This window comes from Leuresthes tenuis, unplaced genomic scaffold (genome assembly GCF_036924035.1).
Source record: "Leuresthes tenuis unplaced genomic scaffold, fLeuTen1.0.hap1 SCAF_2, whole genome shotgun sequence".
In the NCBI taxonomy this organism is placed as follows: domain Eukaryota; kingdom Metazoa; phylum Chordata; class Actinopteri; order Atheriniformes; family Atherinopsidae; genus Leuresthes; species Leuresthes tenuis.
In genome coordinates, this window is record NW_027325356.1 from 4,727,701 (window position 1) to 4,745,817 (window position 18,117).

An 18,117-nucleotide genomic window follows, 5' to 3' on the forward strand; every position below is an offset into this window, starting at 1 on the left:
TCTTCCATCCATAGTATTCCACACATCTCCTTCTCCAGGGTCACGGCTGCACACCCCACCCTCCCCACCTTTTTCACACATAAACATATACACTATGCACACTTCACTCTCATCCCACAGCCAATAAGGGCCTGATGATCTCAAGTATCACTATAACACAAGGACTTATTCTCTGAGCAGTGCCTGAGAAGTCTTACAGACCTTCATCTTCTTTGCTGGAGGAGCATCTTTTCCTCTTCGAGGTGGGTAACTTGTAGCCACTCAGCATACCTGAAATCAATTTTTATTAAAAAAAAAGGTTTCCTACAGATTTATTTCACATTTTAAGTGAAATTGTGCTCTTCGTAGATTTAGTTTTTTGCTGCATTTGTAAGAAGTAGGAAAAAGGTGTTAAAAGATGGTCAGAAAACACAGATCAGATCATCAAACTTGGACGTACTTTAAAGAAGATGTAGACACGTTCTCCTCCATGACGTTTTCAGTGTTTGTGGGAAAATCGCTGCCAGGCTCAAACGCTCGAGTCTCCTCTCCTTGGTTCAGTTTTATTGACATGTTACAAATGAAGACTTAAATTTAGATTTTTACGTTTTTGATAGAGAAAAAAATGTATTCAGTTATTGTATTTAAGTATTACCTACTAATGTATTATTTAACAAAAAGTTGCATAGTGTTAACACTTTCGAAAAGATGTGATTTAAAACTAACTTCCAACTGATAAACGTGTTAAAGAGGAGTGACATGGATGTAAAACGAGACTTACTGAATTGTCCCTTCTGAATGTCACTTCTGCAGACTATGTGCTGGTAGAAGCTCCCAGGTGGGCAGATAATATGAGCACAGTGGTCATCTGGGCTCTTATTCCTCAGAGAAATTAGTTACATTTACAATTTGCTTGAAAATGTGCAGATTCTCCTCAATATTTTTCAGTATAATTGATGGTAAATTGTGCTCCCCGGCCTACATATTAACATGTTTCGTGAGATTGTTTTTCACAAATGATCTTTTATCAGATATCCACTTCCTTTATAATGCAACCTCCTCTTTGTAAGTGACATATTCACTCCCTCCATCCAGCTACTTCTCTCTGTACGTAAAACTGATGTGATGTGTCCATATTAATCTCATAATGGCATCACGGCCTAAATCTGCTCGTTATAGTATTAGATTTGTCATCCACAATCTCACCTGTTTCATCGGTGGGTGAATTTCAGCACCAGTTTTAGTTTTAGACAGACTCAGTATTCAGTGTTCTCATAGTGAAGACATGAAGTGAGCCCTCACTAAATATACAGCGCGCTGAAGTGCCAGTATGTGCTGAGTGAATGCTGTGCGCACAGAGGTGAGGCCGCTGTCATCTCCAAGTCGATCAAAGCGCTTGTTTGTTGGAGGAGGACTGCAATTGGCTGTTTGAGTTCAGAGTGTCCTCCCGCCGGACCAAGCAGTGGGATTAAAGCAGCTATTTGAACACAGCTTCTCAGCTGATGGCTGGAAATACGATCCACAACTAATCCTCCGAGTCCTCTGCAGCTGTGCTCACCACTAAGTACGGAGGAGTCATCCAAAGATGCTTTATATATGATATAGTTGAATATAGAATACACAGCGAGAAGAAATCCCAAAACAGAGCTAAGCCTCGTTCCCCTTTTTAGATTTGATCAAGATCATGTTGGGACTCACATGTCATGGCTTTATTGACCCTAACCTTTATATGAATTCAGTCAGTGGAATGAGTGCTCGAGGTCCTGCGATGGACTGACGATTCGTCCGGGGTGTACTCTGAATGTTGCCCTGTGGCAGCTTGGCTAGGATAAGATCGATGGAAAATATATGTGTGGATGCTTGAAGTTGTTATTGTTCAAAAGTGATAAATTCAGGGATTGTTACATCCAAGTTGTCATTTTCTTACCTGCACGAGGTGTGGTATCTCAACGCAGCCCGTGATTTTTCTATTATTTCTGTTTCTGGTGCAGCAGAGGGCGGGTGAAGTGGATTTTGTTTGTGGTACTTTCATCATTTGGGGAAAAACATGTTAAAAAATAATCATTTCAGCCTGGTTCACGGTTAGAAATGAGCGAGTGAACATGGCTTTGCACGCATTGTGTGTCATGGCAGACATGTTATCACTTTAAAATCCTTCACGAGGAAAAAACAGCTGACAAAAAATAATTGTAAATAAGTTATTGTACAATGTCGTGACAAACAGCAGAAAAAGTCAACAGAAAAAAAAAATGATCCATGCAATAGGATCGAACCTAAGCTCCGAGGTTCTTTTAATCACGTATGATCAACATTCTCATGATGAGAAGTTAAGCAGCTGATAACAAATGTCTCATTAGTTCATAAAGTCAAAGTATCACCAGAGTCCATCGGAAATAAGCTTAAAACATTATTCAAGTTAGCTCGTCCATTGGTGTTGTTGATTCGTAATTCTCTCATGTCAAAAGAGACCTGGAATGAAGATGACACGTCCCAACCAGCTGAGTAATCAGTCCAGAACAAGGTGGGAAATACCGCAGCAAGGACAGATTAATTACTCTGCCGCAGCCTCATTTCCTTTTAAGTCTGCAGCCACATTCATCGCAGTCACTGCAGTCAAGTCTTTAAGCTCAGCTTGTGGTTGCTGTTTCATTCTGACTCTTAAACGTTATAAACAAATATCGAAGAGACAAACATTTAGCAAAGCCCAAGAGATGTCTGTCAGTTAGAAGTCTGTCTGTCAGCTGCTTTTTAAACATCAGTTCTTTGTTTTTCTCCACAGGTGTGAAGTCTGCTGTCACCATGTCTGACACTGAAGAAGTGTAAGTGAAGCCTGAACTGTTGCCTGTGATCACTCACAGTTTTATGTAAAAAAAAAACAGACATTTCCTGTTTGACTCATTGTTAAACGTGTCATGTTTCATGTTTCAGGTATGAAGGTAAGTGACAACCACTTATTTTTCTAAACTTATGTGAAAGAACTCAAAAGCAAAGGTATGACTTTATTAAAAGATTAATAGCATCGTGTGTTTTAAATAAATGTTCCTTTTTCTTTATGTTGTCATCGCATTTTGATAGAAGCAAATGTGTAGATCAGATCTCTTCCTCCGTCAGTATGATAAAAATATATTAGCTGTTATGTCTGAAAACATTTGTATTTTTTGACCACCTGAAAAAAGTCTCAGCTTAGATAACCTTGAACTGTAAACATGAAATGACTCTTTAACTTTTTTCTGATGTCTCACCGTTTTCTCTCACCAACTGAAGATGAGGAAGGTAAAGACAAATTATTCAACTTGACATTAAGACCTTCTTCCGCTGCATTCATTTGTTACTTGCCTCGTTTCACCCTTAACTTCAAGTGTTTGATGCTGACATCCGCTATCTTAATACACCACAAACTAACATCTGCACTGGCTTTTAGGTTCTCTATAAATGTTTAATGAACCTGTAATTGCATATTTAGATTCAGGTATTTAAAGATACTGTAAATTTTGTTGTTTTAGCGAGTCTTATTTCCTATAACGGTTCCTTAACTGTGCAGGAACTGCAGCACAGAGTGAGCGCCATAAGAAATGTATTGCTTCAGCGTTCACTAACTGGTTGTCAAACACTTCCAAGTTAAGGGTGACTTTTCTCTTAAAGAGTGATGTTTTGACCCACATGGTTAAGAGAAAAATGTGAATGAGCATTTAGGCTGTTTACATTTATTTTCTTGGCATGTGAAATGTTTCCAAGGTCATCTGTTAATGTCGGGCCGACTGTCATTGACCCGAGTCACACAACAGTCATATTTTAAACAGTGGATGCGGAAAAACTTCCTCCGGGTGAGTTTTCCTGAAACTGAAGATTACTAAATAAATGAAAAATAACAAGAATTGCATTAAACTGACAGCAAATGCAGTGAGATACAGTAAAATTGTACTTGAGAGGCCCTGGATCAGAGGGACTTTACAGCTTAACTAGTTTAAATAACGAAGACTCTGCTGGTAAGCAGTTACTGTTTGTCTGCCTTTATGTGGTTAATTCCACTCTGTTAAAACTGAAACATATAACTGGAGTTAACGTTTATTAACTATTAGCATTTACTTTTCATATGGATTTAAATGATTTGAATCAACATTCTTTTAACCAAACTATAACAAGTTTAGTCTGTTTCGGCGTGATATAGAGTAACACTTCTCACAATATAGAGAATTGGGCAAATTATTGCTCTTTAGCTCCCCCTACAGGGATGAGATGTAACACCACTGTCATATAAACAAATCTATGTGTGAGCCCTGCACAAGTTCAGCCATACACATGAATTTGTTGTCAAGTGAAAGAGGCCACGAAGATGCCCTCAAAAGCCTAAAAAACAATAGAAACCAAAGTCATGAGCTATAGTATCTCAGCAGCCCGGGTGGTCCAGGCTCACCTATACCCAATCAACACGATCCGCGTATGAAGTCACAATATCAATCCTTACAAATCTCAATCAAAATATGAGCTATCACGTCCTGTGTATTTATAACATCAACTCAAGTCTCTCAAATCATTGTGGCCCAGTAAATCTATCAGCCTGAGTCAACATACAGGAGGTTAGCTCAGTGACCATGATATGATATAAAATATAATCCATTGCACCAAAGCATCCATGTTTAGGTCCTGTTTTAGATGGGTTTCCAAACTGAATGGAGGCCATGAAGTTCGTAAGTCATCATCTGTTCTTCAGGCAGTTTTGCACATCACCAGTTTAATATGGCTTCTGTGTGAAAGGTCAACTGACTTTCTGCCATCATCATCATCTGTTTCTCTCTCTGTTCTCCAGCAGCACTGTCCCTCCCTCACCCCTCCATCTTCTCTGTAACAAAAGCAAACTCTCACTTTTGGTTTCTAATGGCTCTGTCATGTCTATGATCTCCATTAACGGCCTTCTTCGACACTCTCTGCCCTGCGGTTTGGTGCATGCTGCGTGCCTCTAGCCCAGGACGAGGTAGTAGAAGTAGAAGTAGCCCCTGAGGCGGAGGCCCAGGTAGAAGCAGAGCCAGAGGTAGAGCCTGAACCAGAACCAGAGCCAGAGGTGGTGCGGCCTGTGGTTCATGAGGAGGAAGGTACGTGGCACGGGCAGTCCCTTCACTCTTCTCCCGCAGGACATCCAACACTCTGCTCCATAGGATAGTGCAGTCCTGTATTTCAACATCAACACACTGCGAAACATGTCCTGAGTGTTGAGTCTTAAAGGACAGTCGAGTGTGATCCAAGTGTTTACTTTTACATTTTCAAATAATCGCAGAAAAGCCAAATATTAATTAGTGATATTTAAAAATCTCAGATTTATTTTGACATATTATGTGTCTGTCTTTAATACAGTTGTGAAAAAAAAGATGTATTCGCTGGCTGTAGATTTCATACGTGACATAAACTTACTATTATTACTGATTTTAGGACGTAATGCTATTGATCTTACATCTTATTGAAGACATTTTTTGTCTGTAATCAAAACAGGATGGTCCAGTGCCATCTGCCATGTTGGATTTGACTGTAACTGTCCTCCCTTTTCTGGAATCAATTCAGTTGAATATGTTGATTTAGAGTTTGTTGAATGCTGATCATTTGTGAAACTTAAAACTGAAACATAATGGTGCAAGAATCTCCAAGAAAGATGATTTAAAGTTTCCCGCTAAGATCAAGAGACTTTTTTGTGGAGCAGTGCACACTTTATGACACAAGAAGTTTGCTAAATCACAATGAAAAAGTTCCTTTTAAGACTCAAGACTCAGTTGCCTTGTTGGGTTTGATATGTTTGAAGTTCAGTTAGTTTCTCTTTAGTGTCTGTTTATCCCTTTCCACTAGAATGACCTCCTCTTTATAACTGCCCTGTTTGATCACAATGGGTCTGCAGAGTTTAAATCAGATTCATGCTCCCCTGAGTTTGATCTCTTTAAAAGCTTTTAACACACAAACAAAAGATTGTTTTACTTCCCGAATCTCTGCTGGGAGGAAATTTTGAGTTTGAAGCTTGCAGCACTGAACCATAAAGAAAGTTTAGTTCTGGTCTTACTGTTTCTTTATTGTACAGAAATGTTAAACAGTGAATCAATCACCACTTTATAATAAATTCTCAGACTAAGTTCCCTACTGTGATGAAGCGCTGGTGAGAAAGGACTTAAAAGCTTTGTAGTTCCAAAGGAAATACACAGACATTTGTAACCTAAAATTAAAAGTTCTGCTGGGATTAGGGGGAAAACCTCTTTTCTGTAGCCCTTTAGCAGAAGTTGACATGTTGGTGTCGCACTGGAATGAGCACACTGGTGGTTATCCGTTACAATTTGCAATTACAATCTTAATAGGCACTCTAACGCGTGCATTTCCCTTTCAGTCACATCACCAGATAACAACACAAAGTGGTGGTGGATTAATTTGGCTTCTGATCAGCTTTTCAGAGGAATTCAAACGATCACATTGTTAAACAAATGAATAACAGCATTGTCCGTATTTTCCTGCTTCATGACTTTTTCCTGCAGCGGTTAGCTTTAGCACCTAAGATATGTTTCACAGCATCTGAGCCCAATGAACAAGCGAAAACTGTCTGAATTGAGCTGCAATGGCAGAATGCTGCATATTTGTGGGGCTAATCTGAATTCCTTTGGCAGAAGGACATGTTGGCATAAACTTTGTGCAGGATTTCTCATTCTCTGATTAGCATGCCGCCATATTTGCTTCTCACATTCACGAGTCCAAGCTGATGCGCTGTTTAGATTCTGATAATTCCAGTGCTTTTCCTCCGTAGCGCCAGACTCAACAAGTTACCATTTTTTGAGGCTCCACTGCCTCCAAGAGTAAAATCTGCTCTTTCCCAACTTCAGCAAACGATACCCTCCCTAAGCCCTGGAGTGCAGTACAGCAAACATTTGCTTATAAAATGTGCACAATAATCACATTGTTATATCAGCATCAGTGTTAGTGGAAATCCGTTCAAATGAAAACATTTTGTCCTGTTTCAGGCATTTTTGCTTAATGTCAGAAGTGTGTTTTGAATATCAGCTGTGCCTATAAATGTTAAAGGGAAGCAAAGAAGGTCAGCTGCCTTTACATGAATCAATTGCCCTATTTCATCCGTGGCCTTCTATTCATTTTAATGGCTCATTTTCTTATTAATGACCATTATCATTGTTTGCATTTCAGCAAACTCACATGTCACTGTTCAAGGCCATAGCAAATGGGATGATGGGTAATTTTGTGTCATGTAAAAGCCATTTCTTTGCCTCCCTTTAGTCCGTGTTTAGCATTTCTTTCTGTGTGTAAATGAAGAGTGGTATTGGCAAATTGCTCCAAATCATTTACATTGGGGTGTTGTGATACAAAACAGTCATCCTTCAAGTTCTTAATGGAAATGCTTTATTTGATTTGATCATTTCTGATCTTTATCTGATGGAGTCACTGCAAAAGGCCCAGGCTTATATAAGAGTATGCTTTATTAACTAATGCTTCAATGGCATCGCTTCAGGCAGAACGTTTTACATAAATGCACCTTTGCTTTACAGAAAAGCACATTATAGAATCTCAAGATGATACTAAGAAAGACAGCAGGGTGCCACTAATGAGGTGTCAATATAAAACAAACAAAAAAAATGCATTTGTTTAGAATGACTGTTCAGCAACAACAATTGTTGTTTAAAAATAGTGGAAATTAGGGGGGAAATCTATTAGAAATATAGAAATAGAAATAGAAACTTAACTGATTGAAAGACGATTGACATCAACTGTAGAAAGATGTGAAATCCCTGGAAACAGAGACACAACAAACACAAAGCTACAGACTGAATGCACAGAAACACGATATGCAAACAGACACCAAAGGAAGAGATGCAAACTACAGACCCCAAATATCCACAAGTCCATGCAAAACAACTGTAAAAAGACATGAAATGACTGCAAAACAAATACTAAGAAACATACAGCAACTAAAATATTTTTTAAAAAAGGAAATTAAAAGTAGTTTGGGTGACATACACCTATAATGTATAAAGAAATTCTCAGTTTTTGTCTTTGTTAATGTGTAGTCAGAAAAAGTGGCCCTTTAAGATAAAACTTTGGTAACAGAAAAGCAAACTGCTGCTGGCATTGTTAATGCAGGATGAATGCATGCCAGGACAAGGGACTTGTGCAGTGGCTGCCAGTATGAACACCCCAACCCTGTAAATGTGCTTATTAAGCTGTGCATCATAAACAGGACAGGGGCAGGCTGCTCAGTACGTTCACTAATGATTTCTGTTCTGCTCTTGCTTTGGACGCTTGCTGCATGCAGACGCCTATGAAGAGGAAGGTATGTGGATTTGAATTCTTCTCAGTTCTTCTGATTGGAATTGTTATCTGTTTCCCTGTCCAGTAAGGGATTCTTTCCTACCTTTCACACATAGATAATTGCTTGTGTCAATGATTTTCCTTGAGAGAAAAGTACAATTAATCAGTTGGCTTCAGTCTCTGGGTCAGGAAACCGAGGTGATATGGAGGAACAGGGCAAAGGATTCATAAATGCCAAGTTGAGGTTATAAATGGGCCCAACTGCTCATCTCTGCTTCTTCTCTTTTTTGCATGAATGTGTCCTGCCAGGGGAGGATGGAGATCAAGATGGTAGTTTGTATTACCTGCTGAGTCGCTGTTGCTTTGCCTGCTATTTCCTTCCCCATGTTGTCTGTTTCTTTTATCTTAGTGTGAGGGTCCCATGAAATAAAAAAAAAGCTAATTGCACACTTCCCGATCCCAGCTGTGTCTATCACAAAAACTATTAACAGTAATTACAAAAACCAAGTCCCCCTGTTGTGAAAGTGTGCACTGATGTACTACTCAGAAAATGTAACTGTTGAATAGTTTTATGTGATGATTTATGACAGCCTACTTATCCCGATTATCAGTTTAAATATCTCTGAATATACTGGTTTGATTTACACACTAATTCACAGTAAATTAACATTGTCAAATTAAAAGAATCAGGTTATATGACCTTATACCTGTGTACAAACCTTTGCCTTAAAGAAAATGCATAGTAATACTGATTGAGTTGTAACATCATACAAGTCATGGTTTGACATTTTGGGAAATAAGCTTAACAAAAACAGAGTTTTTGAATATAAAGCTTCTGCAGGAGCCTGTTAGCTTAGCTTAGCTTAGCTTAGCTCAAAGACTTGAAAGAATGAGCCAGGCTTTTTTGTGAAATTAAATAACCAAAAAGTCTGGCGTGCATCCCACTTCAACACAGCAACTTGTCATTTTTCCATTTAGTTTTGGTTAGTGATAAAGTTGTTATTTGATCAAAACTCCTTCATGGTTTTAGCTTAACTTAGCCGCTAAGTTAATCAGCTGCAATACTACTTGTTGCCTAGCAAGAGTGTCCTTAGTCTCATTTCACTTTTCTCAGCAAGAGAAAAAAATTGTGTTTCACAAAATGTCAAGATATTATTATTACTGTTTTCATTGCAGTTTTTTCTCATACTCCTGACCTCAACCAGTATTGCTGTGTGTTTATACTGCTTAAAACAGAGGTTAATGCACAGTAATTAGGTCACTGCTGATGGAAAGTGTTGCTAAAATTATAACTTATTCTCACATTACATTGATCTACTCGAGATGTGAAACGACATGCAGCCCTCAGATGTAACACATGGATCTTCTCCCTGATTAACCAGCAACTCTTTACACTGCCTCCATTTCCAGTTTTGTAACTGTTCAATCTTCTCTCCTCTTTCACTGTTGTTGTTTTGATGTTAACCAGAGGAGAAGCCAAAGTTCAAGTGAGTATTTGCCATCTATCGTTTTCAGCTGAAGCTTTCACACTGTTGGCAGCTAAATTACTTGTTTTGTTTATTTCATTTTTATTATTTCTTTCAATAGACCCAGTGCTCCAAAGATCCCAGATGGAGAGAAAGTGGACTTTGATGTAAGATGACATGTTTGTCTTGGCTGATTTTTGAACAAAAATGGATTAAACATGGACTTTTGATATAATTCTTTCTACAAACCCAGTCAAACTGCTCTGTGAACCATCACAGAGTTACAAAAGATAGCTTGCTCCCACAGGAATGATAAAATATTAAACATGCAATGTTTTGATATAAGTTATAGATTATGTCTTGGCTTGGTTCATCTAGGTTTTGGTTGAGAAAACAGCTGCCTTTGTCCCAAACTGTGTTGCAGATGCCTGTCAGTAAAGACAACCTTGTGTCTGTCTCTCACAGGACATCCAGAAGAAACGTCAGAACAAAGATCTGTATGAGCTGCAGTCGCTGATCGATGCTCACTTTGAGTGCAGGAAGAAGGAGGAAGAGGACCTCATCGCTCTCAAAGAAAGAATTGTGAGATTAGAAGAGACATATACATAACAGGATGCGCTTTATGTTTTATCATCATTTAGTTTGAGTAAAAATCAGTGAGCTGATGCTTTTGTGTTTTCAGGAAAAGCGTCGTGCTGAGAGAGCTGAGCAGCAAAGGATTCGCTCTGAGAAGGATAAAGAGCGACAGGCGAGGCGAGAGGTTAGTTGAATAGTTTCAGGATGCGTTTAGTTCCAATAAAGAAAATGTAAAGCTGAAGTCTAGTTTAATTCTTTACATCACGATGTCTCAGAGACATTTGATTCATTTGAAACCACTGATTTTAATCCATTGGCAGTAGGACAGAGATGTGTTACACTTATCTGTGTGCATATCAATCACACATCTCCAGCTTTTGTTGGACATCAACAAAAACATTGTTTTTCGATATTGTTTAAGGATATAAATTGATGAGAAAAAGAAAAAGAACAAAACAGTTGACCAAGACGGGCTGCTGTTTTTCTACTTCCAGGCTGAGAGGATTAGAAAGGAGGAGGCAGACGCTCAGAGGAAGGCTGATGATGACGCCAAGAAGAAGATAGCGCTGACCAACATGGGGTCGGGCTTCAGCAGCCACTTGCAGAGGGTATTTTCCATTTCCTTGATGCTTTTCTGAAGTCACATTTGGGATTTTTGCTTCTGCTTCATGAAAAGTGGCTTTGGAAATCTGGTAATAAAAAGCGCGACTCTTACAGATTGACCAGAAGAGAGGCAAGAAGCAGACCGAAAGGGAAAAGAAGAAGAAGATTCTGACAGAAAGATACAAACCCCTGAGCATTGAAAATCTCAGCGATGACAAGCTGAGGTAACCCGCCGGAAATGTGATTTGTCACTGTTTCAGGAAACGGTTTGAATTTAAAATGCAAATACATTGTTTGACTCAGCAGATCTCTCCATATGAACGTAAATAATTAGATAAATACATAGTATATGAAAACACAGCTCTAACCCTCTGTACTCACCTATTTTCTTCTTCTTTGGTTTGTTCTGACTTTCTGTGGTTTGTAAAAGTCACAGAAAACAGACAGTTTTTACTGCTTGAGTTTTCACTGGAGTATCCTCTCATTTTTCATTTTCTGTAGTGGGAATGTGATTCCATTTCTAATCGTTTTTAAACTCCAGACTAATGCTGTAAACTCTTACAGAAGAAAATCAATTACACATCAAACCAATGAAGCTAAAATATCAGGTGTCAGTCTTTAGGCCACAGTGTTAGAATATCTGGTAACATTATTATCGGTAACACGAACAGTGACAGTTACTAAAGCAGTTATGAATCCCTCCCTTGGTCAGAAATAATGCACTGTGCTCCAAGTTGTACATCACCGATGTTTCTGGTCCTGATGTGTGCTTCTTAGGGAACAGGCAAACGATCTGTGGGGGTGGCTGCGCGACCTGGAGGCAATCAAATACGACCACTGCGAGAAGCTCAAGAGACAGAGATATGAGGTCAGTGAGGAGTGAATGTTTGTGCTTCGTGCTGCAACACGTCAGCATCTTCAAATGTCTTCTTTGTGTTTTCAGGCAAAGGTTTAGGTTCAGGTTTATGGAAATATTTAGATTATAGAGAAATAGATTCTATCATAGTTACCTGCTAAATGCAATCTGTAGCACAACAACTAATAGCAATGCATATTTAAAAAATACATTCCCCTCTTCATTTCCAGGGATAACTTTAAGAATAATTTATTGTCATGGAGTCACACGAAATTATTCCTCCGCTTTTAACCCATCCAGGTTGAACACACACATGCACAGGCTCACACACTCATAGAGACAGACGCCATACACTGGAGCGGTGGGCAGCCAATCACAGCGCCCAGGGAGCATGGGGGTACGGTGCCTTGCTCAAGGGCACCTCAGCCATGCCAAGGAGGTGGGCTGCCACCCCTCCAGCTGTCAGCCCAATCTTTTTGAGCAGCAAGAGTGGGAATCGAACCACTGACCTTACGGTTGTTGGACGACCCACTCTAACCACTGAGCTTTTGCCTTTAAAGAGATTGTAATTTAGTGGCAGTTAATTAAGGACTATTCATACGTTTCTGTATTTTTATACATCGAATTGTTTCGTATCTTCAGTCTTTCTATTTTGTTTGTGTTTAATCTCATTACATAATACAGTGTAACCAAACGCTGCTCGACTGCTTTCTCTTCGAGTAATCAAATAGTAGTGTAAAAAAATGGATGCTACCAATGAAGGAGAGAGAAGACAACAAAAAGGAGATATCTGCATGTTGCAGGGCTATTAGTAACCTTTATTCAGGTTGAAAATGTTGCATGTTTCAGCTTCAACCCATCATGACCTGAAGCCACATATTTATCAAGTCTGGAGCAACTCATACGTTGCATCTACATTTTCAAGACAGGAGGGAAAAGTCAGTCATTTACAATAAAAGCTGGTGGTTTTATTTCATGTTTTTAGGTTCTTCAGTGGCCGAGTAATAAAGAGGACAGTTTTAAATTCCCCAGAAAACTCGCAGGTTTTAGAAACCTTGCATGGACAACAGACAGTGAAGGAAAAAGACGCCTCAGATCTTTGGTTTGAAGTGACTCACTGCACCGTGGGATGTGCCTGTCGGCCTAAATCACAGCTGTGTTTCATTTCAGGTCATCTCTCTCAGAAACCGCATCGACGAGCTGCAGAAACAGTAAGTAATGAACATAAAGGGAGCAGAGCTGCGTCTTACTGTAGCTTCATTTCGTTTTATCGCTCAAACTCCAGCCATTTCAGCTTCATACAACTTGAGAGTCGCAGTACTTATGATTCATCATAAATCTTCCACATTGTGGGGATTTCATTGAGTAACTCTAAAGTAAACTCTGTGTGTGAGAGAGTGTGTTTGGCACTGAAAAATATGCATTTTTTATTTGATTAATGTAGTTTTAAGTCAGTTTATGTAATTTTTTCTTGATTTCTTGTCTGTGCAAGTTCTACTAACTAAGAGAAAAGATTATTTTAATTTTTATTTGTGTTTATTTTTAAATCATTTGTCATTATCTAGAGCTTTCTTGAATATTAATATCCTTTAATTTGAGGTTAATTCAGTGTTTTTATTACTATTTTTTTCTATTATAAATTAATCTTCTATGTTTTTAAGAGTTTTTACATTTATATGTTGTATTGTCCGCTAGTGTTTGTGCCTTCGTGTTGTCATATGTGAATACTTTGCCCCCCCTCCCTGGGGATAATAAAGGTGCCTTGACCTTGATCTCACATCTCTGAAACAGCGCCCACTATGGTCCAGTGTGGACACCAGAGGGCGCTGTACACCTAAAAGAGAGTTCTGACTCGCTTCACTCTATTTGTCTGTAATAGTGAGAACACATCGCTGCTCAGATCTGACTCTGTTTTGGTGTTTTCCGCCTTGCAGCAGCAAGAAGGGAGCCGCTTCACGTCGCAGGAAGTGAGCAGCTCCTCAGAGGCGGTCAGCCTGGGCAGGAGGCACGTTCCCATCGGCCACATCAGCAGCGGGAACAAACGGATGTCTTAATGCCTGTCGCTGCTTTAGTTTCAGGATGCGTTTAGTTCCAATAAAGAAAATGTAAAAACATGGCACCATTGTGTTTGATGCTTGGTCAGTCTAACTCATTTGCCTATTGTAGTGCAAAAATAAGTGCTTTTAATTAAATGTTAAAATAAATATATTATTGAAATGATTATTGTTGAATATGTTATTACTTTTGTGTCTCAACTTAACAATTTGCTGCTGAGATATGTGGCGCTCAGCTACTTTAGATTCTTCCAGCATGCTTAATGTCAGCGTTTGGTCTATAATTTCCTCAAAATAATTCCTCTAACAAATTTGCAATCAAGTTATTTTATTAAAAACTCTAAAATAATTACTCCACAACTGATACAGCAGACTAATTGCTTGCTGCAATGTAACATCCTCTGCAAATATTCTGAGTTTGGCATTATTTTAACCACCTATTCACAGAATTTCATCCAAAGAAAATGACATTTTTGTATTACTAATGAGGGAAATATTGACTGGAAATGAGTACCTGTTTTAAACAGACACACATAATCTTTATGCTGAGCTTTCCTGCAGCTGTTTTAAACACCATGTCTTGCAGCTCACTCTTTTACTTTTCCAGGTTAAATCTCCCTATCACCAGACTCGGCAGGCAGCTGATTTTAGTACCAAAGATTTATAAAAGCCGCTCACAAAACAGCTGCCAGACCGAAAAGGCAGATATCTCCATAAGGGACCAAAAACTCAGCTTAAAGAGAGTGAATATTGGATTATAAAGCAGATAGAAATCTGATTAAATTAATTCTGTTTTCACATAATTACCATATTCATCTTGCTTTAAAGAAAAAGATTATGTTTTGTAGTCTTGAAACCAAAAGCTTAGATTTTAGCCAACGTTATGTTACAATAACACGTCTAAAAGTCTGGAGAGAGGCTTCTCACCATTAATGAAACATGAGAGAAAGTAGAAGCAAACAATGACCCAACTTGAGGAGAAAGACTCAGAATATAAATATCTCTTTATTAATATTTCATTAACTTATAAATATTCTAGAAACATATAACAGAACAATCTCACCAGCCCTTTGAATGTGTTCTATGACCTTGCATGAACAGTCGGCTCTATGCAATAAATGGTCCACAGTTATAATCAGCAGAAATCAGTGCGGAAAAGGTCCTCCGTTGTACGATTCTGCTGGGATGTTTCAAACAGACAGAAGCATTTACTTTATCAGCAAAAAAATGAAGAATCCTGCCACAAAATGAAGGAAAAATGTCTTCATCCACAAGAAAAGAGCAGCAGCTGTCGACATGTGTGATCTATAAGTCCCTGTTTCAGTGACTCGGGAATATTTTAGTGTTCTCCTCGTAGATGGAGGTAATCTGTCTGTCTTAATGGAAATTGAGTCCATGGCTCCATCAGGTTCAGATTGGCTCATAGATGCTGCTGGGATCAACAGGTGAGGTGGAGACACCGGGGCTGTCATGAGGCGATCCAGGGCCCCGGGGGACCACGCTGTCTCCTGCGGGGGCCGCAACTGGGTCTGTGCTGATGCGCTCCACGATGCTGGACAAACAGTCCAAGCTGGAAATGAGGGATTTTTTACTGCTGCTGCAATCTTTAAGGAAGACACAAGAGCAATTACTTTAGATATGTATAGAATAGATTAGTATGCCAAAATATGCAACAAAAATAAAGCAGAAAATTCATTTGTGCAATAGTTTAGAATGTGAAATAAATTCATATTTATGGTTTATTTTGTAACTACGTTCATTTATCTTTGTGTTAATACTTTAAATTTGCTTTGTGTTATTTACTTTTACATTTGATTTTCAAAATTATTTTTGGATTTAAAACATAATTCTTCATAATTTTTCATACATAATTATCTTTTATCCTCATAATTTATCTCTAAATGTATCCATTATATTTCTCTGCATATACTCTATTTCCCTAAACTAATTTACTGATGTATTTTATTGCTGCTTTTTTATGTAGTTTTCATATTAAACCATTGCACTTTTTCTTATTTGTAGTGATTTGTTTTTCTATTTATTTCTCCTTCCGTTTATTTCCCCAAAGCCATTTATTCCCATGTTTTCTTTTACATTCCTGTACTCATTTTGACTTTATTATGCAGACTCTGTTAGAGTGTATCAGCCTCTCATCAGTTAGAGGATACTACAGCTGCAGAGATTTGATTATAACAGAAAGCTTCTTATAAGGTGCAATAAAGCCAAGCATTTCATGTCGACTTTATGTCAAAATCTTCATTTGAATTGTAAATAGTATTATTTCCTCTGAAATATAGTGTGGGTGAAGGAACTAAGGTGAAACACGCTTAATTTTTTTAAACTTTTCTTTAAATTCTCCAGAAAACTACATTTCAGAGATTATTTTTGAGAATTTGATCCCAGGGGATTCTGACCCCTGCTCGCTCGGTGTTATTTGGGTTAACAATCGTATGCTTCAACCACCAGCTGCCACCGTTAAATATAAACTCACTATAATAAGTGAGCGATGAAATTAAAAAACTCACCGTCTGCTGTCTGGTTACAGTAGGAGGCATCACTGTTTTCACTTCTGTCCGAACACGGAGAGATGAAATCCATCTGGAAACAGAGCATTCATCACCAACTTGTTTACAGACTACTTGAATTGTTAAATTTATTCTACTCACTCACAATTTCAGGCATTACTCATTGTAAATTAAAATTCAATAACTGGCTTGTGTGTTATTTGATTTTAAGCCTCACTTAGTAAAAAGGCTAATTCATCATTTCTACGGTATGTCCCTTTAATACAGGCAGATTTTGCACCAGCATGTCACGGTTTCAAGTAAAAAATCTTCTTATAATGACATGATTTTTCAGTGATTGTAAACTACTGTTAAACTTTAAAACCAAAACAACCGAGAAAAACATTGTTGACATTTAAGATTTTATCAAAAATAAACAAAATAATCTGTAGAAATTATATGTATGCGGAGCATTGCATCTAAACCCCCCCAAAAAATGCATATTTCTATAAGTCTGCAACATATTAAACATTTAAAACCTGCTGATTAATTAAAGATTAAATGGATGTCTGCATTGTGTTTGCATGCAAAAGATTTCAAATGCATTTGGATCCATTTGGAAGATCCCATTCATCAAAATTGATCACTATGGCCAAAAATAAATCTCCCAACACATTCCTTTCATTTCAGGAGGCGGCACATGAACTGTTCAGCTGTTCATGGTCTCACCACGTCAGAGCAGTTGGAGTGGGGGCTGGAGGCGTCCGACTCCCCGCTGTAGTGTTCGAGCTGCGGATAGAAGCTGTCGTCCTGTCCGGTTCTCAGCAGCGCCTGCAGGGACTCAATGTAGCTGATTGCGTTTCGCAGGATCTCCACTTTTGGCAGTCGCTGGTTTGGGTTGGAGGCCGTGCAGCGTTTCAACGTTTCAAAAGCATCATTGACTTTACTGAGCCGCCTCCTCTCTCGCATGGTTGCTGCTTTCCTACGGTCTGCATGAGTTGTCTTTCTCTTGCAGGCCTTGCAGGCCCAAAGCAGGCAGTGGCCCGCCTGGTGGAGGCCCCCTGGGGCCCGCACATGCTGGTCCTCCTCCTCTGCAGTAGGGACATGGTGGTGAAGATGGTCCTCTGACTTCAGCAGGCCGCCGTGTGTCAGGCGGGCGTCCAGGTCATCAAAAAAGTTCAGATCGCTGGTGGTGAAGGAGGGGTCATAAAGGTCGTCAGCTGACGAGAGAGGAAAGGGAAAGTCTGACAGATCCATCGGCCTCTGCTGAGAGCACCAGAAGGGTGAAGAGGAGGAAGACTTCTTTTAAAAGCCTTCCTGATGACAGAAAACTTCAAAGAAATCCCCCCTCAAGTTTCCCCTCTTTGCTGGGGAAAAGAAATAAAGTCTCCGGGTTAAAGTCAGCTGACCTGAATAAACCAGGGAAGAGCTGACAGTGTGTTTAAAGGGCCAATCTGTGTAACTTCAGCTCCCTTTGCTGGGTTTGTATTTATAAAGGAGCCAGTATGTGGGCGGGGCCGAAGTATAAGTGGCCAATGGTCTGAGAGGTGTATGTTTGTGTGTAATGTGTGTGTGTGTGTGTGTGTGTGTGTGTGTGTGTGTGTGTGTGTGTGTGTGTGTGTGTGTGTGTGTGTGTGAGTACCGTATGGTCACTGGGGTGAAACTCAACAAAGAGGAAGCAATAAAAACAGCAGTCAAGTCCATCTTCACAAATCATTCAGTCTGATGTTGAGTCTGATGTTCTCACTAAGTGATGCAGCACCTGTGGTCGCTTCATTTCACGTCCAATAATCTAG

At 39.1% G+C, this 18,117-nt stretch overlaps 2 protein-coding genes across 3 annotated transcripts; one reads left to right on the forward strand and one right to left on the reverse strand.

The window, feature by feature from the left end:
- Positions 1-4,891: 4,891 nt before the first annotated feature.
- Positions 4,892-13,984, forward strand: LOC140302321 (troponin T, fast skeletal muscle isoforms-like; the record flags this gene model as incomplete). Its single annotated transcript, XM_072381153.1, has 12 exons — positions 4,892-5,069; positions 8,267-8,284; positions 8,572-8,592; positions 9,731-9,749; positions 9,850-9,895; positions 10,194-10,310; positions 10,411-10,488; positions 10,799-10,912; positions 11,022-11,131; positions 11,685-11,775; positions 12,934-12,974; positions 13,698-13,984. Coding segments are annotated over 12 exons (870 nt in total), but the record flags the coding sequence as incomplete, so codon positions are not given.
- Positions 13,985-15,138: 1,154 nt separating this feature from the next.
- Positions 15,139-17,767, reverse strand: LOC140302357 (myoblast determination protein 1 homolog). 2 transcript variants are annotated; one of them, XM_072381188.1, is made up of 3 exons: positions 17,054-17,767; positions 16,343-16,415; positions 15,139-15,421 (listed from the first exon to the last, which is right to left on the reverse strand). In XM_072381188.1, the coding sequence occupies exons 1-3, from the start codon at positions 17,576-17,578 to the stop codon at positions 15,228-15,230; spliced, it is 792 nt and encodes a 263-aa protein (XP_072237289.1). In that variant the 5' UTR covers positions 17,579-17,767; the 3' UTR covers positions 15,139-15,227. The 2 variants fall into 2 exon arrangements, with proteins under 2 accessions (XP_072237289.1, XP_072237288.1); XM_072381187.1 differs by having other exon boundaries at positions 17,051-17,767.
- Between the last annotated feature and the right edge of the window lie 350 nt (positions 17,768-18,117).

What these genes read in the sequence shown, in the direction of transcription:
- LOC140302357 (XM_072381187.1), bottom strand. Translation starts at nt 17,578, where the DNA reads ATGGATCTGTCAGACTTTCCCTTTCCTCTCTCGTCAGCTGACGACCTT. An exon ending in ACTCCAACTGCTCTGACGTG is followed by an intron (nt 16,416 to 17,050) that starts GTGAGACCATGA and finishes CTCTGTTTCCAG; the next exon opens with ATGGATTTCATCTCTCCGTG. An exon ending in CTGTAACCAGACAGCAGACG is followed by an intron (nt 15,422 to 16,342) that starts GTGAGTTTTTTA and finishes TCTTCCTTAAAG; the next exon opens with ATTGCAGCAGCAGTAAAAAA.